The sequence below is a fragment of the Geotrypetes seraphini genome, chromosome 13 (assembly GCF_902459505.1).
Source record: "Geotrypetes seraphini chromosome 13, aGeoSer1.1, whole genome shotgun sequence".
Taxonomy (NCBI): domain Eukaryota; kingdom Metazoa; phylum Chordata; class Amphibia; order Gymnophiona; family Dermophiidae; genus Geotrypetes; species Geotrypetes seraphini.
In genome coordinates, this window is record NC_047096.1 from 24,363,035 (window position 1) to 24,387,842 (window position 24,808).

General features: G+C 44.4%; 1 protein-coding gene across 4 annotated transcripts in view; it reads right to left on the minus strand.

Annotated features, from left to right (window-relative positions):
* KMT2A (lysine methyltransferase 2A) overlaps nucleotides 1-24,808 on the minus strand; it is a 301,152-nt gene that overhangs the window by 144,471 nt on the left and 131,873 nt on the right. For all 4 annotated transcript variants that reach the window (XR_004536758.1, XM_033917957.1, XM_033917958.1 and 1 more), the window contains exons 18-20: nucleotides 14,976-15,049; nucleotides 12,909-13,102; nucleotides 1,929-2,035 (exon numbers count right to left, since the gene is read on the minus strand). Coding sequence is in view for 3 of the 4 variants with exons in the window: in XM_033917957.1 (XP_033773848.1) it covers nucleotides 1,929-2,035; nucleotides 12,909-13,102; nucleotides 14,976-15,049 (375 nt within the window). In the remaining variant the exon portion in view is untranslated. The remainder of the gene's footprint in view (nucleotides 1-1,928; nucleotides 2,036-12,908; nucleotides 13,103-14,975; nucleotides 15,050-24,808) is intronic.

Sequence of the window (24,808 nt, forward strand, 5' to 3'; positions counted from 1 at the left end):
CAAATTCCAAAAGTCCTAAGGGGGGAACCAAATTAGTCTTACCACACTGCTGGAGACTGAGAAAAATTGGGTTGGTAGGAGAGCGCCTCTCCTAATATACAAGTTTTGGTCTCCACCTGCTGGTCACAGTGAGGTATAACCCATTCGTAAGGATTATACCGGTCTACCAGGCGACAAAGAACGAGAATTATGCTTACAGACTAAAATCTTCGCTTTGTAAATTTTCCTCAGACTGTGAATATTTATCTATTGAACTCTTGTGGAAATATTTCCAGGAAGTGGAGGCATTACCAACACTCTCATGAGTGTAATTTTTCCCAGACAAAAAACACCAGAATATCAGACGGGGAGAGCTTTCTGCAGATCGCCTGAATATCAAACAAATTTTGGAAAAATAATTAGAAGAGGAAATAGTGATAAACTACCCTCCTAGTGATATTTGTTTTGGCTCCAAATAATTACTGGGTCATGAAATTGTATTTAGGATCTGTGAAAGGCTGTTATGGAGTAGAAAAGTATGGATTTTTCCAGAAATCTTTGCTGAGACACAAGAAAAAAGAAAACAATTTTTGTTATGTCCAGAAGCTTTGGCTCTTAACACTCATTTCTTCATTTTCCTTGTAAATCTTAATTCAATTTGATGGTTGTTATATTATGATCCTAGACAGCTTAGAAATTTTCTTGACAATCATTGACCAGTGCTACTTACCAAGTCAAGGGAATTCATTGCATAATATAATTTTGATAGATATTTAGTGCAATATATATCTGTGTAGTTCCTATTCCCCCTCCCACTTATTGTGTAATTGAGTAATTAGAATATCAACTTTGTATTTCTTAAGGAAGTTTCCCACTTGCTTGTGGACTTATAGGGAGTCACTATACTTTAATATTTTGATTTTGTGGCTAATATGATTACAATTTTTTTCTTTTTTAATCGTTACTTTATGCATATGACTATTCCTCAAGTTTTTGCTTGTATATTTTTAAATGCAAATAAAAACATTTTTTTTTTTTAAGGTTGCAACATAAAACCTGGTGACTCTGTTGAATAACTTCACTCTAAGTTCATAGAATATTTTTAATCTGCTTGTCTTCATAGAATTTTTTTCACTGCAGACCTTCCTTCTTTTTGCAGTCCTTAGTGGGGTAGGTGGAGGCTTGATTCCTTCTTTTGGGGTGGCTAGTGGATTATGTTCTGATTCTTGCAGCACCAAGCATGAGGCTTGGACAATACATTTCCCAATGTTCTCTGGGATCTGCAAAGTTGTAGCATTCCACAATGCTAATAGTCAGAGGGCTACTGATTTGACCTTCAATTGCTCCTGACCGAGTAGCACAACCAAACTCACTCATGGCTGGGACCCACAGGAGTTAGACTTATTAAAGTTTCCTTGGGACATTTGGTAGTTATAGTACATCTTGATTAATTAGTTTAACATACAAGCCATTTTTCTTGTTTTTTGGCTGCTCCTTTACTTTTACAGTTCATTTCAATACTTTTTCCTAACAGTATTTAGTCCTGTTATTGGAACAAGTCCTGTCATTGGAACAAGCTTCCAGTGCAGGTGATCGAGGCAGACAGCGTGCCTGATTTTAAGAATAAATGGGATACCCATGTGGGATCCCTACGAGGGTCAAGATAAGGAAATTGGGTCATTAGGGCATAGACAGGGGGTGGGTAAGCAGAGTGGGTCGACTTGATGGGCTGTAGCCCTTTTCTGCCGTCATCTTCTATGTTTCTATGTTGGATCGCCAGCATTTTCTGTATTCAGTATCTATGTGAATTTCTAGAATTGTGAGATCAACTTTTATCATGTACTGGCAATCAATTCACAAAGGAAAAGCCATTTAAATAAACTATATTTCAGTATTTCCATTTGCTTCAGAGTCATTTAAATTATTGAGATGTTATTCCCAAAACTCACATTAGCACTGTCATCTCCGTATTTCAGACATAGGGCACACTGTCGGTTATCTTCTACTCCTGGCGGTGGGTGCAATTCAGGGCTGTCTTCTCTGCATCTATCAGAGTCTTCCAAGCAAAAAACACAAATTATTCAGATTTCAAATTACAAAGGTTTTGTGAGATAGGATGAAGAACCATAAAACAAAAAGGACCTCACCCATATCTAGTTCCCATCTGAAAGTTATTGCTGACAGGGGAGGACATAAGTTAGACAAATAAGTCATCTATGCTATGGATTTTCAGCCACTATCAATATAATTTCTGATCATGTTCCATGTTAAAATCCTTAACTTTTGACTATATAATAACTTATAGGGTCAAAAAAGTTATATAGTGTCTGCCAAGAAATTTCAAAAACAAAATACATTTATGTAATCAGTACTGGCTACTAACTGTGTGATTCTGAACATTTCTCTGCATTTCCTTACAAAATTTAATCTATGACTACTAACAACATACATATGGACTAGTAGGATATATTGAAAGATTAGGTTCTTACCGTTGTAAATCTTCTTTCTTGTAAATCCACACTATTCCTGGACTAATGGGTTATTTTCCCCATACTCACCAGAGCTTGTAGGAAGCTTCATTACACAGAGTAATGAGCCCTTCCCATCTTACCTCAAGACTGCCCCCAGGACAAAGCAGCCAGGATCATCTGTAGAGGGAGAAGACAAGAAGAGGGGTACGGAGACACTCCCCGACAAATAAGTCTAATCTGCTCATATCAAGAAATTTAGAACAAACAGCAACAATTAATCAGGTCATTAAACATTAGGAACCTGAATGACATAAAACAGTGCTATAAGGTGACATAGCCTGCACTGTCAGAAGGGTGTGCCTGAACTAGGGACCCCCCAAAACTAAGTGCTAAACCCATTCTGATAGCACTCTTATAACGGTTGGTTAGAAAACAGAAATCCATCTTCCCAGTACTTGTAAAGGCAGACTATGTCGAATCAGCAAATCCCAGGGCGGGTTCCAGGAATAGAGTGTTGATTTATAAGAAAGAAGATTAGCAAAGATAATCTTTCGTTCTTGTACAATTCCACTCTGTTCCTGGACTAGTGGCATGTAACAGAGCAGTCCCAGGGAGTCAGGGCGGGACTGATGAGCCTTCTTCCAAAACAGAGAAATCAAAATCAGCATCCTGCTTAGCCACCACATCGATCCTGTAAAACTTTGGTGAACGTATGCAAAGAGTACCAGATAGCGACCCTGCAAATCTCCTCCAAAGAGATTGCTGATGACTGCCCAAGAGGACGAGATGCCTCTGGAAGAAAGAGTTTTTACCGGGAAAGGGGGGGGGGGGTTCCTTTCTGGCTGCTATGTAAGCAGAGTAAGTATGGCTATGTTTGCCATACAGATCCATCTGGAAATGGTAGCCTTGGAAGCTGGCCTGCCTTTATGGGCAGGACCTGACAAAGCATAGAGATGGTTGGAGAGACAAAAATTGTTCTTAACTTCCAGGCACCGCAACAGGATCTTGGGCACGTCCAGGGTCCGCAACACTCAGTCCTACTCCTTCAAACCGGAGGAAGCAAAAGCAGGAAGCTTGACTTCCTGATTAACGTGGAAAGCCGAGACCACTTATGGAAAAAAAGAGGGAACAGTGTGCAGCACCACACTGGAATCTGTTATATGCAGAAAGGGATCCCAACAGGAAAGAGCCTGAAGCTCCAAAACCCTGTGAACGGAAGTAATGGCTACCAGAAAAACAGTCTTGATCATAAGATCCATTAAGGATGCTTGCTCCAGAGGCTCATAAGGAGGATGAGCCAGAGAGCAGGAACCAGGTTGAGATTCCAAATCAGACAGGGGAGCTGCAGCAGGGGCTGAAGCCTCAGAGCACCCCACAGAAAACGGACATCTGGGTGAGTGGCTAGGGAGCCCCTCAGGGCATTAAGGCCCATTCAAGAAAGACCAGCAATCTGGACAGAGAGAAGCCACCACCAGGCCTTTCGTTGGAACTCCAGAATATGAGGAACCAATGGAATATATGGATTCTCATGCTTCTGGATACACCAAACCTTATAAAATCTCCAAGCTTTTGCGTTAACTTCTTGCTGCTCCAAGCTTTTGCATTAGCTTGTTGCTGCGGAGAAGAGCAGCAACAATGTCTGAAGAATAGCCCCTGCTAAGGCTGTGTGCTCAATAGCCAGGCCTTAAGACCAAAGTGGTTTGGATCCTGCAGCACAATCGGGCTCTATGTGAGAAGGCGAGGATGATAAGGGAACCTGCTGCAGCCGAACAAGATCAGCATGCTAAGGGTGCAACAAGGATCACTTGAAACCTGTGGACTGCTATCCATCTCAACAGGCGCCCGATCATGAGCCACGGAGGGAAGACATACAGAAAACCTACCCGTGGCCAGGACTGAACCAAAGCGACCAGGCCTTTGCTGCCGGCCTTGCGACACTGACTGAAGAACTGATCTGCTTTCTTGTTGGCTGCTGATGCCATGAAGTCGAACGTGGGACAACTCCCTAGGGTCCAGAATCTGATGACCAAGACAATCCGCTTGGATATTGTCCACTTTGGCTACATGCGGAGCTGAAAGCACCATGAAGTGCGTCTCCGTCCACTGAAAGAGAAGCTGGGCTTCCACGCTCAGGGAGGTGCTCCTGGTGCCCCCCTAGTGAATGATATATGCCACCGCCATGGCATTGTCCGAGAATACGAGGATGGCTCAATGCCGGAGACGACTCTTGAAGTAAAGGAGAGCCAGTCGAATCACCCGAAGCTCCAGGCAATTGATCGACCATTTCCACTTGGAGAGGGTCTGCCGGTGCTGAATGGGAACGTCCATGCAGACAACCCCCAGCCTCAGGATAATCCACTTGAAAATCTGGAGGGGAAAACCCCTGGACAGAGAGAGGGGGCATAGCCACCAGGTTAAACTGCTACAAGCCACTGTATAGTCCACAGCAGTGGGGCATGAAGAGCATCCCTTTGCGGACTCCAGTGCAAAATCAGGGCATCCTGTGGAGGGCGTAAATGGGCCCTGGCCCAAAGAACCACATCGATCATCGTTACCATGGTCTCCTGAACCTAGAGATACTGCCAGGCCTTCCCTGACCACCTGGTGCAACTTCTCCTGATATGACATGGGCAGAACACCTTGTTCTGACCCTTGTAGAAGTGAACCCCAAGGGATTCCAAGTCACTTGTTGGCTCGAGGCGTCGCTTCTGAAGTTGATCACCTAGCTCAGGCACTGAAGCAACTAAACAATTTGATGAACCGCCTGACGCCCCTTGGACTCTGACAGGGCTCTGATCAACCAGTCATCCAGATATGGGTGAACCAGAACTCCCAGAGTGTGCAGATGGGCTGCCACCACCACCATCACTGTGGTGAAGGTCTTGGGTGCCGTCGCCAATCCGAAGGACAGCGCCACAAACTGATAATGCTACTGCTGAACATTGAACCTTCGGTACTTCCTGTGGTCTGGAAAGATGGAAATATGGAGATATGCCTCAGACAGATTCAGGGAGGCCAAAAACTCCCCCAGAACCACAGAGGTGATCACCAAACGTACCGTCTCCATTCAGAAGCGAGGCATTCTCAGTGTTGTGTTGACTGCCTTGAGGTCCAGGACTGTCCTCCAATATTTGGAGCCTCTTTTTGGAATGATGAAGTATATCGAGTATCTCCCAGAGCCCAAGTCTTGCTCTGGAACAGGCTCTATGGCTGCATTGGCCAGCAACCTGTGGACTGCACCCAAGCCACCTTTTCTGGCCTTCCCGCACAGTAGAATCCAGAAAATAATCCGTCAGGGGAATGAAATACTGGCTTGTGGCCATCCCAGAAGACTTCCAGGACCCAACGTCCTAGGTGATGGCGTGCCATTCTGCCAGGTCGAGAGCCGTCCTGATCCACAAGAGGGCAGCCACAGGCCTGGCATCATAATTGCTTCTTGGCGGGTGCCCCGTGGACGAATGGCGTTATTAATCTCCAAACCTCAACCTGGCAACCTGAGAAGAGTGCTGCCTAGATGAGGCCTCAAAGTACTGACAGAATGCCTAAAGGGACGAAAAATAGGGCACCCCAAATCCCTGTTGACAGGCAAAGACTTGGGTCTGTGGTCCTGTACATTAGCCATGAGGTCATCCAGGTCTTTGCCAAACAGGATAGCCCCTGGAAAGGCAACCTGTTCAATGATGACTTTGAGGACAAGTTGCCAGACCACTGCCGGATCCACAGCATTCTACATGCTGAAATGGAATAGGTCAAAAGCTTGCAGAAGACCTTTAGCATGTCATACAGGGCATCCGCCATGTAGTCCACTCCCGAAACCAGGACGTTGAGATCCCGAATCACGAGTGTCAGGATCATGGTATACTTAGAGTGGAAAGCCCTGGCTACAAAGGAGGAGGCGACTACCACCTTAATTCCGGCAGCTGCCAAGACAAAAAGGCACCTGAGGATAAAATCCACTCTACGGTCCTGAACATCCTTCAGGACCTCCCCCTCCCACACTGGGGAATGAAGTGCATTTAATAACCTGTCATTGAGGAATAAACCTTTGATGATGCAAAGTGCTTGTTAAAAGCGTCCACCATTGGATAGCACACTGTATGCAGAGAAAATACTAATTATTTATATTTGGGGTTTTTTTCAAAGATGTCAAGGCAGATAACATATATATACAAAAATAGGCAAATATACCCCCTCCATTTTTACTAAACCACGACACTCATAGGCTCCTTGCGCTAAAATCTGCTACTGCGGTTTAGTAAAAGGAGGCCATAGTGCAAAATATAGACAGCAGATATAAATTCTCAAAATGGACACATTTTGATCACTAAATTGAAAATAAAATCATTTCTCCTACCTTTGTTGTCTGGTGATTTCATGAGTCTCTGGTTGCACTTTCTTCTTCTGACTGTGCATCCAATATTTCTTCCCTTTTTCTGCCTCCTGCATGCTTTCTCTCCTCCAGATCTCATTCCATTCCCCAACCAATATCTCTGTCCTTCCATGCGTCCAACTTTTTCTTCCTCTCTCTCTGCCACCCGACACACTCCATTCCCTCCCCCAACTTTTTCTTTCTCTCTCCATGCTCCCTCTTTCAGGTCTCCCTGCCCCCCTTTCTTTCTGTCTCCCTTCCCCCCCTTTCTTTCTCTTTTCCCCCCAAGCCACCACCGTCGGGGGCCCAGAAGCCTTCCCCCCCCATTTCTGACATCAGAGAGGAAGTTCCGGGCCAGCTAGGTAGCGATTGGCTGGCCCGGAATTTCCTCTCTGATGTCAAAATTGGGGGGTGGGGGGAAGGCTGCTGGGCCCTGCGCTTCTACACAGCTCAGCCCCTGCTCTGTCCATTCCACTGCTTTCCCTCATTCCCTCTCTCGGCCAGTGTCTGTCTCTCACCACCTCTCATCCGCATGCGTTCCAACCAATCATGCACCCCATAGTCCTTTCTTCTGATGTAACTTCCGGTTTCAAAAAACCAGAAGTTACATTAGATGAAGGACTCCGGCGGCAGAGAGAAAGGCCAAACGGATCTCTAAGGGGGCCGACGAAACAGTGAGTTCGTTTTTTTCTTTTAACAAATCGATTCACCTGAGGTGAATCAGGCAGCACTACTGCTGAGACAGAAAAAGAGAGTTTCGAGGGACTGCACAGTTCACTTATAGCCTATCTGAAACTTGGTGGTTCTCAGTCTCCATCAGCTGGTAGGATGGCATAACCCATCTGTGCCAGTCTAGAAGGAAGTTATGGAAGTATCTATTCCTGGAATATTTTCTGTATTAATTGATGAGTACATTGTTAATACTCCAGTCATGGTACATGGACTTGTCATGCCAAAGGGGCTTATGTGCATCATAGAAGCTGAAAGCTATGCTGTCAGTAGTTTTGCTACCAGCAAAGCCTCCCAAGGCAGACAGATTTCAGTGGAGATGTCAGACTAACGATGTACCACCCATCTGGGCAGCAGAAAATGGGCAGTGTTGGAGGTGGAGGATTGTATTTGATGCGACAACGGTGACAACATTGAATTTATTCTGCACAGAAGAAAGGCCTGGCAATTTACTTCTGTATTCTGCCACGAAAACTTGAAGATGATCATCAAGTTGCTATGACTCAAACATGAATCGATGGCACCAAATATTGTTAATGATTTGATGATTCAGGACATGGTTTTATGGATAATTTTTATGCTTAATATTTTACCCTGATGCAGGTGTAAGCTAGAGATCTGCACAGGAATGGGGATCACGGGAATCCCGCAGGCCCTGCGGGGATTCCCCCTGGCCCACGGGACTCCCACGGGGATGCCCCCCTGGCCCACGGGACTCCCATGGGGACGCCCCCCTGGCCTTTGGAACTCCCACGGGGGATGAAAACAGGCCTATCTAAATTCTGGCGATGCAGGCATGCAGCTGAGAGACAAATCCGGCGTCGCGGCGGAAACAGCCATGATGAGCAGTGAGCTCAGCACGTACACAGCTGAAAGCCTTGCTTGCTGATTGGTTCGGCGGCATGGTCCTGACCTACATCCTTCCTGGCTGTCTGCCCCCAAATCTGTTGGAAAGCATGAACAAATAGAACTGTGCACATGGCTACTACTCTCCGACCCCGCTGTAAACCTTCCTGCTCTCCCAGTAGGGCTTAGCCACCTTTTTGTCAGCTGTGAGTCATTTCACCAGTACGCTTTTTTTTCTTTAATCTGATCTGTTTTCTCCTTTATTCTTTCATTGTGGCTGTGGGTGACACTGGTTTGGTTCTTAAGAGACCCATTCAGCAGGTGCCCCCCCATAACACAGAACCAGTGTGCTGTCTGAAGAGCGCAGTACTGTGTATTCTTTTCTGACGATTACTCCTTTCCACCGCTCCCCCTCTTTTTCAAAGAAAGGGATCAGATCTGACTTAGCCATGGAGAACCTAGAGCCTTTTGCTTAAGCTTACATGCCATTGCCTCAGGGCTTTCCCCACATCAAAGGCTCTCCTAGCTTTTCTTCCTTCCTGAGAAAGGTGGGTACCAGTGAATTGTCAGGGCGGGGTGGATTCGCCTTGGTATTAATTCCAAATGGGCTATTTCTCTTCTGTTGAGAGGGAGGGGACTATGAAATATTTTGGTCAAGGATCTTGGAGACAGTCCTAGAACAGTACATTTGGCTTTGTGCTTGTGCCTTGAAGGGGAATGTTGTTGTAGTGTTGTTGGTTTTTTTTTTTTGGGGGGGGGCCGTATAGTCTCACCCAAATGCATGTATATACCCCACAGCATTCCCCAGGAGTTCAGAATGTGATAGTCATAGAAACAGAGAAAAAGACAGCAGCTAAAGACCATATGGCCTAACTAGTCTGTCTATCCATCTGAACTACTAAACTCTACAATCCCTTCCTCTCTCGGTCTCTCCCTTAAAGATCCCCTGTGCTTAGAAACAGAAACTGACTGCAGCTAAAGACCATACAGCCTATCCAGTCTTTTCATTCATATCAACTCTCTAAATTCTGTAGACCTTTCTTCTCCCTTAGACATCCTCTGTGTTTTCTTGAAATCAGTCTTCATCTCGACTGGGAGGCCGTTCCATGCACCCACCACTCTTTCTGTAAAGAAGTATTTCCTCAGGTTACTTCTGAGTCTATCCCCTTTCACCTTCCGTCATCCTATGCCCCACACCTCTGCTCTTTTCCATTGATCTTTAAAGGTCTCCATCATAACTTTCCTTTCTGCCTTTCTTCCGAGATTTTTAGTTCTGTCCTTGTGTATGTTCTCCCTCATTCTATAATCTTGCATACACATTTTTGACCTTGCACGAACAAGGCCACTCCTCACCTCTACCCTTATCTAGTCTGTCTGCCTGTAGTGTATGAATAAGAAGTGTGCATTCTTAGGGCCTTGGTGATATAATGACTTTCTAAGTCTATTGGAAAAAGACTCACAGAGAATGACACAGGGGTGGGATTTATCCCCATCCCTGTGGATAACTGTGGTTATTCATCCCCGTGTCATTATTTAAGGTCAGAGGGAAGAATTGAAGATTGAATGGGCCCAGCCACTGACCCTCAAGCCTTGCATTGAAGAATGCTGGTGTAGAAAGATTGAGGTTGAGATAGACACTAAAGAATGACAGTCTCTGGTATCCAGAGCAGATATTGTGATGTCATAATGCCTCAATCCACCAACGCCTAAGAGTTAACGTCATCAGTGATGTCACAATGGCTTCATTATCCTATACTTGGCTCACATAATAATCAGAGTCTGATTGGGCCCAGCCACTGACCCTCAAGCCTTGCATTGAAGAATGCTGGTGTAGAGGGACAAAGGTTGAAATGGACACTAAAGAATGACACGGGATAGTTTCCTGTGGTTACCCACAGGGACAGGGTTCTCAGCTGTGTACGTGCTGCTTGTTTGCTCTATGGCTGCAGGTCTCCTTTCTCTGGGGCACCAGACCTCCCTCATACAAAGGCTGGGAATGCAGTAGAGGATGCCTCGGTAGGCTGGACTGCATCACGGCACCTGCTCACTGCTCAGCCACTGGGAACCCAGATTCGGTCCTGTTCTGGGTGGAGGACACTTGGGGGGAGGGGAGGAGGGGCTTGTTTGCGCCATCATGCTGGCTCACCACTCTGCCGGCAAAAGCACAGAGTCTGTCCCATTCTAGGGGGAGAAAACCTAGCAGGCACTTGGCTGCACCACAATACTGGCTTCTAGAAAGCACAATGGACTGGGGGGGCGGGGTCTAGCAGTGTGTGGCACCATTTGGACCCATGTAGACTTGCATGACCATTCTGATGCTGACCTGAGGTCCCTTTCTCTCCAGCATCTTCCCTCTCCTCCATTTCCATCCAGCATATGCCCTCTCTCTCTTTCTCCTTTCCATCCAGCATCTGCCCCTCCCCCCTCTTTTCATCCAGCATCTGCCCCTATCTCCTGCTTCTGCCCAGCATCTGATCTGTCTCCTCTCTTCCTCCTTTCTGCCCCCTCTGTCATCCCATCCATCATCCATACTTCTTTCTCCCCCTTCCATCCAGCATCTGCCCATCTTTCCCCCCTTTCAGCCCTGCTTCATTTCTCTTTCTCCCCCTTCTATTCAGTGTCTGCCCCATCTTTCTCTTTCCTCCCTTCCATCCATATCCTCCCCCTCTCCTCCTTTCCATTCAATGTCTTCCTCCCCTCTCCTTTTCTTTACATCCATCATCTGTCTTTTTCTTTCTCCCTAGGCATTCCAGCTTATCTTATCTTTCCCCTTTCATCCAGTGTGTCTAATCCCTCCCCCTTTCTATCTACAGTCAGTCTCCTCTCACCTCCTACATCCAGTATCTACCCCCTCCCACCTGACACCTCAGCCGCCACCAGACTGATGCAAAGCCTTCCCTCCGATGTCAGCTCTGACTTCGGGGAAAGACTTCTGGGTCGGTTACATATGGCGTGCTGCAGGCTGCCTCCAACCCCTGCTGTTATCTGGACTCGAATGAAGTGGTGGGAGGGAGTGCATTTTTGGACACAGAAATCATGAACTGGGGAGAGAGGAAGGGAGGGAAAGAGATGCTGAGATAGGGGAGGGAATAGAAAGGGAGAATTGGGCGTGGGTGTGTCAGTGAGCGGGAAAGAGAGATGGTTGTGTACACATGGCGAATGGAAGAAAGAGAAGAATTTTTGGACATAGGGAGGGAGGTACAAAATATGATAGGGAAGAAAAAGATGAGAGTGAGAAATGTGGTGGCAAGGGAACAATGGGACAGATTGAAAAGGATGCAAGAAGGAGGAATGTTGGACAGTGGTGAAGGGAATGGAGGGAGAGATGTGTCATGGTGCTGGAGAGGGGTGATAGAAGGAGAAATGTTGGGCATGGGGCTTTTGGTGGGCAGGCACGAAAGATGAGAAAGGGATAAATGCTGGACCATGGTAGGAGGAACCAATGGACAGCAACAGAAGAATTTACAGAAGATGGGAAAGTGAAAAAAAGAAACCGGGGACCAACTTGATGGAAAAATAAGTTTCCAGACAACAAAGGTAAAAAACAGAATTTATTGACTAAAATATGTTAGCTTTGGGAAATGTATATAGCAGATGTCTTTATATTGTGTTTAAAAGAAAATGAAATGCATTTCTGGTTTTATTTCTACAGTGTTGAAGTACTTGTTGACCCTTGCTGTGACTGGTGGGGATCCCCAAGCACCGCCAGCAGAGGACCTCCTCTAGAGACGGCCAGAACTCCCTCCACCAAGCACAGCAGTTGCTGGCAACATCCATGAGCCACTGAGGGACTCTACTGCTGCCTGCCAAGCTTGGCAAAAGGGACCCCCGGCCAACTGCAAAGGAAGTCCTAAGTTGACAGCTTGGGGGTTCTCATCAGCTGAGTATTTATATTTTATATTTACATTAGAGGTTCTGGTAGAAACCTATTTACAAAGTATGTATTCTTCCCAATTAATATTTCCAAATTAGTAAAGTCTCTTTTTTTATTTGTAAATGGGTCTCTACCAGAGCCTTTAATTCAGCAGCATAATTAAATGAAATAACTATTTCTGAAGTTTATAGGGATGGACGGGGACGGAGGGGATTCCTCACGGGGAAAGAATGGATTCTTCGCGGGGACGGAGGGATTCCTCGCGGAGACGGGTGGGATTCCTCATAGGGACGGGTGGGATTTTTGCGGGGATGGGTGGGATTTCTATCCCCACGCAACTCTCTAGTGTAAGCTGAAACATGGCCATTTTGAATTTTATTATACAATTTTATGTGTTTAATCCATTTTCACAGCTTTTTCTACACATTTTTTAATTTTATTAATTTTTTCCACTACAGAGCCTACTTTTTTGTATTATGAGAGAACTGTGTACAATGGAGGTAATGCATGCAAATCTTTCACACATTCTATTGTGGACATCCTAATGTCAGATTGGTTTGCAGTTCTTGAGTCTAGATTTGGGGATCCCTGATCTGGATCACGTTTGTCTCCTCCCCAATTATGATTTGTACCCTCTTACTTGAGGCTGGTGGTGTAGGAGGATGAAGCAGCATTGGGAAATCAGGATCTCCAGGTCCTTTGGGCTTGGGAGCTGGAATGATCTTCTTCATTAAAGGGGGCTGCACCGTCTGACTGTTTTCTTCTCGCTCTTGCCATTGAGCATAGTTATGATCCAGTGAAGGAGGAAGCACTGCATTAGGCAACATGCCACTGCTGAAAACACAAACAGAGTTATGGAAAAAATTGAATCATAGTAGAATACAGTGGTGTGAATTTATTATTCCTTTACTAGAATGATAAGACAAGGTTCTTTCTGTAAGGGAAATTTATGATTTTCCCTGGGAATGAGTTATATGGGATCTACTGGGAACTTGTAAACTGGAATGATCAACAGAGACAGGATGCTAGGCTCAGTGGCTCTTGGTCTAACTCAGAATGGCTTAAATATACAAGACAATGTAGTTAACATCCCCTTTCTCAGGTTAATGTTCACACAAGAGACAGCCTATGTTTAAGACCTTTTTATTGTTATGTAATTTTTCCAATTTCTGATGATATGTTGAATGGCAACTCCTGTCATTATTAATAAAAGTTTATTATTGCTAGATGAAATTTGACTTTTTATTCTCATGGACGTCCCAAATAGAAATGTATCATATGATAGAGCTACATGGTTTTCTAATAAACAATTAATTTGAGACCAAATTGATTTCCAAAAGGCCATGCATGATACAGGGACAAAAATATATTAAATGATCTAGAGTCCCTGCTTCCAGATTACAGTGCCAGCATCCAACTTTTGTAATCTAACTGGGGTCCAAAATGCTCTATGTAACAAAAAGAACCAAGTTTGTCTCATAGATGCAGACACTATACATCTCATTCTCCAAGACCAAATTCGTAGCCATTGAGATGCAGAAATTTGATGCTTAATCTCAATGCTCCAAATGTCTCTAAGACCACTCTTTGGATTTTTATTCATAAATCCAGATATCAATTTATACCACTGTGCGGCCTGGTGTCCCAAAAAATCCGTCTGAAAGCATAAGAATTCCTTCTGGTGGAATTTGTTGTGCCATATATACAAAATGGAAATAACAATTGCCATACAAAAAGAGAATTATTATAATTTTAAAAAGATTTGGGGACCATTGATAACATATTGTAATGATTAGACACCTTTTTACATTAAAAGTATAATTATAATAATGGGAAAGGGGGGATATATAGTTATATTATTGGTTTAATCAATATTTTTGAATATATCACATGTATGATATATTTGATTTACAATATTTGTGGAAAGGGAGGGTGGGGGAGGGGCATAATTTATGTATTGAAGATGATGACAGAAAAGAATTTCAAATGATGTATATGATTCAATTGATGTAATATTGTACACTTGATGTAAGATGAAAAAATGAATAAAGAATTGGAAAAAAAAAGACCTTTTTATTGTAGACAATCCTATAATATACAGATGGGAGGAGGGAATATCCCTGCCGTGGACACTTACAGTATATGTCTCTTTGACCCACCAGTTCTCCTCCTGCTCCATTTGACCTTCAGTTTAAATGTAATCTTGACTGAATCTGGCACCATATGCCTTCATTCACAAGGACCTGTGGATTTTGTTTTCCTTTGTTTTACATTTTCCCCCCTCTCCTGTCACACTTCCCAAAACACACCTAATCTCATTTCATTGTTGATTCTCTGCCAGAGGCCATGCAGCAGGACTCTTTTTGGAATCCTGCAATCATGGGTGTTGACTCTGGTCTCTAGGTATCATCACCCTTAAGCAAAGGCCACAACTCCCTCTTCCTGGTTCTGTGAATGCTGTCTCTGCAGCATCCTCCATTCCAACTGACTCAAGGAGTGGAAGACCTGTCTTGGTGATCAAAATGGGAATCTTGAGCAACTGTGCAGGCCACACAGAATCTATAAAACAGTGTCACATTACTGGGAAAAAATAATTTTAACAGCAAAAGTATTAAGAAAGGCTAATTTTAACCACTTATAAATGTGGAGTCATCAAGCACCTTTCTGCTAGTAATAAAATCCACAGCAAAATAAAAAGTCCACTTACTTGTTTGTTACTTTATTTGGCTCCCAAAACCTGGACCTTTTGACACTGAACCATGGAAAAACTCGCTCCATTTGCTGTGAGGATAAACAACCTATTTTTACAAACATTATAATAGCCTGAGAAAATCTTTAAAAAACCTAAAAACATGCAAACAATCAAAAACCACATACAAGGACTCTTCTGCAGCCGGTGCTATTTCACACAAAGTAGCAGAGCAGAGAAAGCAGGGAGGAGGTATCTTTGAACATAGTTTGAGAAGTTAGAGAACTGTAATGGATCAAGGTTTGCAGCCACGAGCTGGGATTAACTTTTGGCTAGTTCTGTATATTGGGTAACCTTTTGTAATTATGTTGTCACCTTACATGCTGCAATATATAATTCAAAACAGTACAGAAATATTCAGGCTTTCTGTGAAAAATTGGTGCTCATCATGCAATGTTCTCTGAGTTTGCAACCATGTCTACTGTATGGTGTCTTGTCTGCCTTGCCTATGTTGCAATTGGGCAAAGAACATTCTTTATTAAGGAGAATCTGATGGCCAGGAAGGCCATTCTTGTATGCTGGAGATCATCTGCTTCTCCTGTATGAGCATAATGGAGTATATATTCAATATGCTGCTTATTGAGAACTTGAATGCAGGCCATGCAGATTCTTAAAAAAATGATACAATTTTCAATCGATTTGGAAACCCTACTAGGCTGAATTGTCTCACCACAAACGTAGCCTTGTTTTGAATAAAGCAAAGATACTTACATGTAGCAGGTATTCATTGAGGACAGCAGGCATATATTCTCACATATGGATGTCATCCACAGAATCCGGTATGGACACTACCAAGTGCACTGTCACTTTAAATTTTTTAAGGACGTGTCCATAACACATATGTGCTAGTGCCTTCCTGCCTGATGATGTTGGCTCAGTAACAAAAGGGAGATGGGCAGATTGTGAGAATATATACCTACTGTCTTCAGAGAACACCTGCTACAAGTATCTTTGCTTTCTTCGAGGACAGGTAGGTATTATATTTTCACAAGCCGCCAAGACCATGACTGTGGATGAGGATAATGGATACATGATGCTTGTGAAACCAAAAGGGTTGGAGGGAAAGTTGGCGCTCAGGAAGTAAAAAGATTTTGCAGAACTGCTTGTCCAAACTGACTCTCTCTCCTGGAGCTTTGCTCTAAACCAGGCTTGTCTAACCTTTTTCTATTGGGAGCCACATTTTATATTTTGTAACATTTGGAGAGCCAAAACATGCTCCATCTTATTTTATTGCATGTTTTGTCAAATAGTAGCAAAATACAATGGTGTGTTGTCCTTTCCCAAGTCTTCACCCAGTCTCTTTCCCCTCACTTGGCTACAGATAATAATAACTTTAATAATAACAACTTTATTTTGTATACCACAAATACCACAAGCAGTTCAGAGTGGTTTACAGATGAAGAGACTGTACATATGTACAGAAAAATATTGTCAAGTGCACTGGTAACAAATATCAATTACATAGAGTGCCGAGAGAGGATTGTTAAGAACCGAAAATGAATTACATTAGAATGCCGAGAGAGGTTTGGTAAAAACGGAAAAAGAAAGAGATGCAGCATGTATTTCAGTAATATAGCAAGCTAGGAAAAAGTCAGAGAAATTTATCAAAGAGATAGGTTTTGATTGATTTCTTGAAGGATTGTTAGGAGGGAACATTTGAAATGAGGGTGGTCAGGCAATTATTCCATTTGCCAGCTTGGAATGATAGTGATAGTAGAATGATAGTGATACGGCTCTCTCTAAGTTTGAATCACAAAGAGCTGGAAGTTTGGGTTTGTCTCATGAAACTTAAAACCACAATACCAATCAGAACTTCTGGAACTGTATGGCTCAAGCTTATAGAGCACCGCATTGTGGTAGGGAAGCAGGAATCCCACTGTAAGCACCACAAGAATTGACCAAGTTTCCAAGGGCCAGAAAAAAGCTCATGTAAAAAAGTATTTCCTTAACTTTTACCATTCCCTTGGGCTTTTGCAGCCCAAATGCATGACCTTATATTAAGCATTAAATCTTAGCTGAAAATTTCAGACCATTCTTCAAGCTTTGCTAGATCCTTCCTCATGTTATTCACACCATCAGGGGTGTCTACTCTATTGCAGATTTTGTTATCATCCGCAAAGAGGCAAATCTTACTGCCCTTCAGCAATATTGCTTACAAAAATAATAGGCCCATAAACCAAACCTTGAGACACGGCTGGATAAGTTGCAGCTGTACTCACTCGAGGAACGCAGAGAGAGGGGTGACATGATCGAGACATTCAAGTATCTCACGGGCCGCATCGAGGTGGAAGAAGATATCTTCTTTTTCAAGGGTCCCGCGGCAACAAGGGGGCATCTGTGGAAAATCAGGGGCGGGAAACTTCACGGGGACACCAGGAAATTCTTTTTCACTGAAAGGGTGGTTGATCGCTGGAATAGTCTTCCACTTCAGGTTATTGAGGCCAGCAGCGTGCCTGATTTTAAGGCCAAATGGGATAGACACGTGGGATCTATTCACAGAGAAAGGTAGGGGAGGTTCATTGAGGTGGGCAGACTAGATGGGCCGTGGCCCTTATCTGCTGTCTATTTCTATGTTTCTATGTTTCAGAGCAATCTCCTTTGACCACTACTCTCCGTCACCTTCCACTCAACCAGTTCCTGACCCAGTCCATCACTTTGGGGCTCATATTGAGGGCATTCAGTTTAGATGCCTGTGTGGAACAAGTTCAAGTTCAATTTATTTGATAGACCACATATATAAAACCAAAGATAAAACCTAAGTGGTTTACAATAAAAATATAAAGGGAGGAGTACAAACACAAACTAATTTCAAATGCTGCTGAACAAAAATGTCAAGAAACATAAAGGGAAGGAAAATGTGGACTGGTTACAATAAATCTAGGTATAGGGGAAAGGAAAAAGGTAAAAAATATAAAGGTATGGGATAAAAGAATGTATTCAGTCTCTGTGCCATTTCTATGAAGTTATGTGCAAAATGCCTGCGAACAATAACATGCCTTTAGTTGAATCTTGAATGACGGATATGAACACTCGGTGCAAAGATAAGAGGGGTAGAGAGTTCCAAAGGCTTTGCTAAAATCTAAATACACATCTAGTGCACTTCCTCTATCCAATTCACTAGTCATCCAGTCAAAGAAATTGATGAGATGTGTCTTTAAAACCTGCCTCTAATGAATCCATGTTGCCTTGGGTCCTGTAATCCAATGGATTCCAGAAATATCATTATTCTCTGTTTTAAAAGCATTTCCATTAATTTACTTACCACAGAAGTCAGACTTACTGGCCTGTAGCTCCCTACTTCTTCCTTACTTCTAATTTTATGTGGCACAGTGGTTAAGGCTACAGCCTCAGCACCCTGAGGTTTGGTTTCAAACCCATACTGTTCCTTATGACTTTGGGCAAGTACTTAATCCCCTCCATTGCCCCAGGTACATTAGATAAATTGTGAGCCCACCGGGATAGACAGGGAAAATGTCTGCGTACCTGAATAAATTCATGTAAAACCATTCTGAGCTCCCCTGGAAGAACGGTAAAAAAACTTAATAAATAAATATAATAAATAAATCTGCTTTTCTCCAATCTTCCGGTACCACTCCAAATTCTAGAGAAGCACTGAAAAGGTCAGCCAGTGGAGCCGCCAAAACTTCTCTAAATTCCACCAATACCATTAGATGTATACCATCTGGCCCCATCGCTCTGTCCACCATTAGTTTAGCTACCTCCTCACGAACACAATCCCCTGAACAATCAATCAGGCTTTACCACACCCCCATCCCTATTTGCATTAGTCTTCTGCAGTCCTGCTCTCAGCACTTCAGCTGTAAACACAGAACAGAAATATTTCTAAGTAATTCAGCCTTATCTTTATCAGCTTCTACATATTTCTCCCCTTTACCTCTGAGTCTCAGGCCACTTTTTCCTACCATTAACATACCTAAAAAATGTCTTGGTCCCCCCCCCCATTTTAACATATCGGCTATTTTTTTTTCTTCTTTTTGCATCTTTGCTTTCCTGACTACTCCGCCAGCCTCTCTTAACTTTTCAAGATATTTTTGCCTGTCTTCCTCATTCTATGATCTTTTGAAGTTTATTAAAGCTAACCTCTTTTTCCTTACCTTTCAGCTACTACTTTTGAGAACCAAAGCGGCCTTCTTTTCCTCTTACTTTCCTTACAAAATAGTTGCTGCCCTTTCAATAGCTCCTTTCAGTTTTGCCCACTGCTTTCCTGCTTCTTCCAGATGTTCCCATCCATACAATTCTTTGACGTAATTCCCCATCTGAACAACAAAGTTAGGTTTTGCTTTTTTTTTTAAAAAAAAGTATTTTTGAATAAGCCCTCTCTACATGTCTTAATATTAAAACTCATTATGCGATGATCACTGGATGCCAGAGGATCACTCACTGTAATATCAGAAACATGTTCCTCGTTTGTAGGTATTAAGTCCAGTATAGCCCTATCCCGCCTGGGTTCCATTACAAACTGCTGGAACAGTTCTTGTAGAGAATCCAGGATCTTCCTACTTCTAGAAGCCCCCTCAATATCTGGCACGTTAAAATCACCCATTAATACTACTTCCCCACAGCTATATTTTGAGTGTCTACTATTAAATCTCTGTCCATTTCTTCTGTCTGTGAAGCAGGCCTGTATATCACACCAATGTAAATACATTTTCTATTCCTTCTTTCCAGACTAACCTACAGTGCCTCTTCCTTACTCTGCAGATCCTGCAATTGTATGGCTTTAATATGATCTTTTAATATATAACACCATTCCCCCTTCCTTTTCTTCTTACCCTGTCTTTCCTGAAGAGTTAATTGCCCGGTATAACTATATCCTAGTCATGGTTCTCCATGAACCATGTCTCTGTGATCACCACTAAATCCAACTCAGACTCTTCCATCACAGCCTCTAGATCCAGAACCTTGTTTCCCATACTTTAGCATTAATATATATTGCTTTCTAGACAGTGCTCCCTTTTGCCATTTCTGTAGAGGTATTTAGCAATTCACTTATCTAAGGGCTTATATACTCACCTGTGAACTTTGATTACCTTACCTGATTCTAGTTTAAATCCATCTTCAATACATTAGCCAGTCTGCTGCTGAAGGCACTTCCCTTCTTTGATAGATGTAAACCATCGCTGCTCAGCAGCCCTTGAAAAATCATCCCATTGTCCAGGAAGTCAGACACTCTTGAAGACACCGTCTCTGCAGCCATGCATTCATCTCTAGGATATGAGTTTTTCTGCCCAGGCCTTTCAAGAATACCACCTGCACACCTGACTTTCAGAGTCACTTTTCACTTTTGATACTTTTGGAGGAGTATCTAGCAGTATCTGCTGTTCAACATATTCATTAATGACCTGGAATCAGGGACGAAGTGCAAAGTTATAAAATTTGCGGACGACACAAAACTCTCCAGTAGGGTTAGAACTGTTGAAGAATGTAAAGAACTACAAAGGGACCTGAACAAACTGAGTGAGTGGGCAAATAAATGGTAGACGATGTATAACTATACGATGGGAGGAATGGTATTGGGGGAAGGCAAACTAGAAAAGGACTTGGGGATTTTGGTGGATAAAACAATGAAGCCGGCAGCACAATGCGCAGCGGCCTCAAAGAAAGTGAACAGAATGTTGGGCATTATCAAAAAAGGTATCACTACCAGAATGAAGGAAGTTATCCTGCCACTGTATCGGGCGATGGTGCGCCCGCATCTGGAGTACTGCGTTCAATACTGGTCGCCGTACCTTAAGAAAGATATGGTGATACTCGAGAGGGTCCAGAGAAGAGCAACAAGGATGATAAAAGGCATGGAAAACCTTTCATACGCTGAAAGGCTAGAGAAGCTGGGGCTCTTTTCCCTGGAAAAGCGGAGACTTAGAGGGGACATGATAGAAACTTATAAGATCATGAAAGGTATAGAGAAGGTAGAGAGGGACAGATTAGACTAGCGGGGGCAACAAAAACAAGAGGGCATTCATAAAAATTGAAAAGAGACAGATTCAGAACAAATGCTAGGAAGTTCTTCTTCACTCAGAGGGTGGTGGACATTTGGAATGCGCTTCCAGAGGAGGTGGTAGGGCAGAGTACGATTTTGGGTTTCAAAATGGGATTGGATGATTTCCTGAAGGAAAAGGGGATTGAAGGGTACAGATAGAGGGTTACTATACAGGATATTAAATGATTAGGTAAAAGATCACTTACAGGTCATGGACCTGGGGGGGGGGGGGCCGCCGCAGGAGCGGACTGCTGGGCATGATGGACCCATGGTCTGACTTGGCAGAGGCGATGCTTATATTCTTATGTCAACATGGATAAGCAGCATCGGATAAAGCATAGTTACCTGGATAACAGGTGTTATCCAGGGACAGCAGGCAGATATTCTCACATATGGGTAATGTCACCAACAGAACCCCGGTACAGACACTTTAAAAGTGCATCACCACTTTAAGACTTTCAGAAAATTTGTGATAGCCCACACCATGCATGCCCGAGTGCCTTCCTGCCTGATGTAGGCACACGGTCCCTTAGTTCAGTAAGCCAGCTAAGAAGCCAACCTAGGGAGGTGGGTGGGTTGTGAGAATATCTGCCTGCTGTCCCTGGTAAGTAACTGTGCTTTATCCCAGGACAAGCAGGCAGCATATTCTCACATGTGGGTGACCTCCAAGCTAACCAGAATGGGATGGTGGGAGAGTTGGCCTTTAGGAAAATAAATTTTGTAATACTGACTGACCGAAGTGCCCATCCCATCTGGAGAAAGATTCCAGAAAGCAATGTGAGGTGAATGTATGCTGAGGACAAGGTGGCAGCTTTACATATTTCCTGAATAGGGGTAGATCTAAGGAAAGCTACTGAAGCTGCCATAGCTCTAATTTTATGGTCTGTGACACGGCTCACCAGTTGCAGTCCAGCCTGAGCGTAACAAAACGATATGCAGGAAGCCAACTAGTTGGAGATCGTTCTTTTGGAAATAGGATGCCCCAACTTGCTAGGATCATAGGAGACGAAAAGTTGATGAGATGATCTATGCGGCTTTGTTCTGTTGCGATAGTAGGTCAAAGCCTGCTTGCAATCTAAAGTATGAAGAGCCGCTTCTCCGGAGTGAGAGTGAGGCTTTGGAAAAAAACACTGGAAGCACAATTGATTGATTGAGATGGAATTCCGTGACAACTTTTGGTAGAAATTTTGGATGTGTGCGCAGAACCACTTTGTCATGGTGGAACACTGTGAAAGGTGGATCCGCCACTAAAGCCTGAAGTTCACTGACTCTCTGTGCAGATATGAGCAATATGAGACAAACAACTTTCCATTTAAGGTACTTTACATGAGCCGTTGACATTGGTTCAAATGGAGGCTTCATTAATCTGGAAAGAACAACATTAAGGTCCCAGACCCTGGAGGAGTGTTCTGAGAAGTAGTTTCATTTTGAAAAGTCCTTTCATGAATCTGGAGACCAGAGGATGAGCAGTGAGAGGTTTACCACCACTGTGTGGTAAAAAGCTGTAATAGCGCCGAGATGGACTCTGATAGATGTAGATTTGAGCCCAGAATCAGAGAAATGAAGAAGATAATCCAGCACCAATGAAACTGAAATGGATTGTGGATTATGATGGTGATGAAGGAGACACCAGAAGAGAAACAAATCCACTTCTGCTGATAACATTGTTGAGTGGCTGGTTTCCTTCTAGAATAAGTCTCACTGGCTGAGAAAGGCGACGTTCATCATTATTCAGGCCGAGAGGTGACTGAAGGTTGGGATGTAGCAGTGCACCTTGACTCTGTGTAAGAAGAGATGGAAAGATCGGCAGAGGAATGGGTTCCCTGGAACTGAGTTGAAGTAGAAGGGAGAACCAAGACTGCGTGAGCCACTGAGGAGGTATGAGTATCATGGTAGCTAACTCCTGCTTGAGTTTGAAGAGAGACTTTAGAAGTACATAAGATTTGCTGCTGCTAGGTCAGACCAATGGTTTTCAAGTTTCAAGTCTATTAAAAATTTGTTGTACATGCAATGTCAAATACTTCAATGAGTATGACAGTTTAAAATTAGGAAACAAACAATAAAACAAGTTTATACAAATAAACATACAGGCCCTGATTCTGTATAGGACACCCGGGAGAGGTGTCCTATACAGAATCGGGCCTACACTAAACCCCGATTCTGTAACCGGCGTCCATGGTACAGACACCGGTTAGAGAATCGGGTTAGATTAGACACGGCCGCTACACTTATCGCGGCAAGGGATATGTATAGCGGCCGCCTGTCTGATCACCGGCAGGAGGATGCCCAACTCCTCCTGCCAGAACCCCCCAGACCCCCATCCCCCCCAAACTGGTAATCACCTGCAGGAGGATGCCCAACTCCTCCTGCCGGAACCCCCTGGACCCCCCCTCCCCCCCAAACTGGTAATCGCCGACAGGAGGATGCCCAACTCCTCCTGCCAGAAAGTCGGACCCCCTCGCTAACGACGCCCCCCCCCAACTAACCTTTAAATGTTGGTTGGCTGGATGGGTCTTGCTGCCATCCAGCCGACAGGCCCGCCTTGTGGAAATGAGACAGGCCCGCCCCTTCCCGGCCCATCCCCGCTAAGTCTAAGGCCTGATTGGCTCAGGCTCTAGAAGCCTGGATCAATCAGGCCTTAGGCATAGCGGATCCACCCATCCCCACTAATCCTAAGGCCTGGGCCAATCAGGCCTTAGGATTAGTGGGAATGGGCGGACCCGCTATGCCTAAGGCCTGATTGGTCCAGGCTTCTAGAGCCTGGGACAATCAGGCCTTAGATTTAGCGGGGATGGGCCGGGAAGGGGCGGGCCCGTCTCATTTCCATGAGGCGGGCCTGTCAGCTGGACGGCAGCAAGACCCGTCCAGCTGACCAACATTTAAAGGTTAGTTGGGGGAGGGAGGTTAGTTGGGGGGGTCGTCGTTAGCATGGGGGGGTCCGGAGGGGGTCCAGCTTTTTGGCAGGAGGAGTTGGGCATCCTCCTGCTGGCGATTATCAGTTTGGGGGGAGGGGGGGTCCGGGGGGTTCCATCAGGAGGAGTTGGGCATCCTCCTGCCAGCGATTACCAGTTTGGGGGGGGAGAGGGGGTCCGGGGGGTTCCAGCAGGAGGAGTTGGGCATCCTCCTGCCGGCGATTACCAGTTTGGGGGGAGGGGGATCCGGGATGTTCCGGCAGGAGGAGTTTGGCATCCTCCTGCCAGTGATGGGACAGGCGGCCGCTATACTTATTGCAGCAGGGAGATCTCTTGCCGCGATAAGTATAACGGCCGCGTCTACTTACAATGTAGACCAAAGCATTCAGCTTTTGCTTCAGATTAAGCACCAGTACTTGAGGCCTTGTCGCCAGTACATTGGATGCTGTGACACGTTCCGGCGAGGATGATGCCAATGTCGAGGCACTCCTCAATAATAGAACGGGTCACTTCCGGGTCTTGTCTAAGGTTGGAATGATTTGGCTCAATGCCTTCTTGACCTGTGTCCCTGATGGGGAAAGGGAAGGCTTCTTAGCTGGCTTACCCAGAGGTATGGTGTACTGCGACACCAGGGTCAATGTCGGTGTCTCTACCGGTGTTGAAGTTTTCGGTGTCGGTGCCTTTGATGTCGACAGTGTCGATGCGGGCTCTCCTTCCATGGCAACATGAACAACTTTTCCTGCTGCAAAATGCGATTCTTGATAGTCCTGTTTTGCAGTGAAGAGCAGTGCTTGCATGTCTGGACACGGTGCTTGGGATCCAAGCACTGCAGGTACCAGCTGTGAGGGTCCGTGAGAGAAATAGTGCAAGAACAGCGA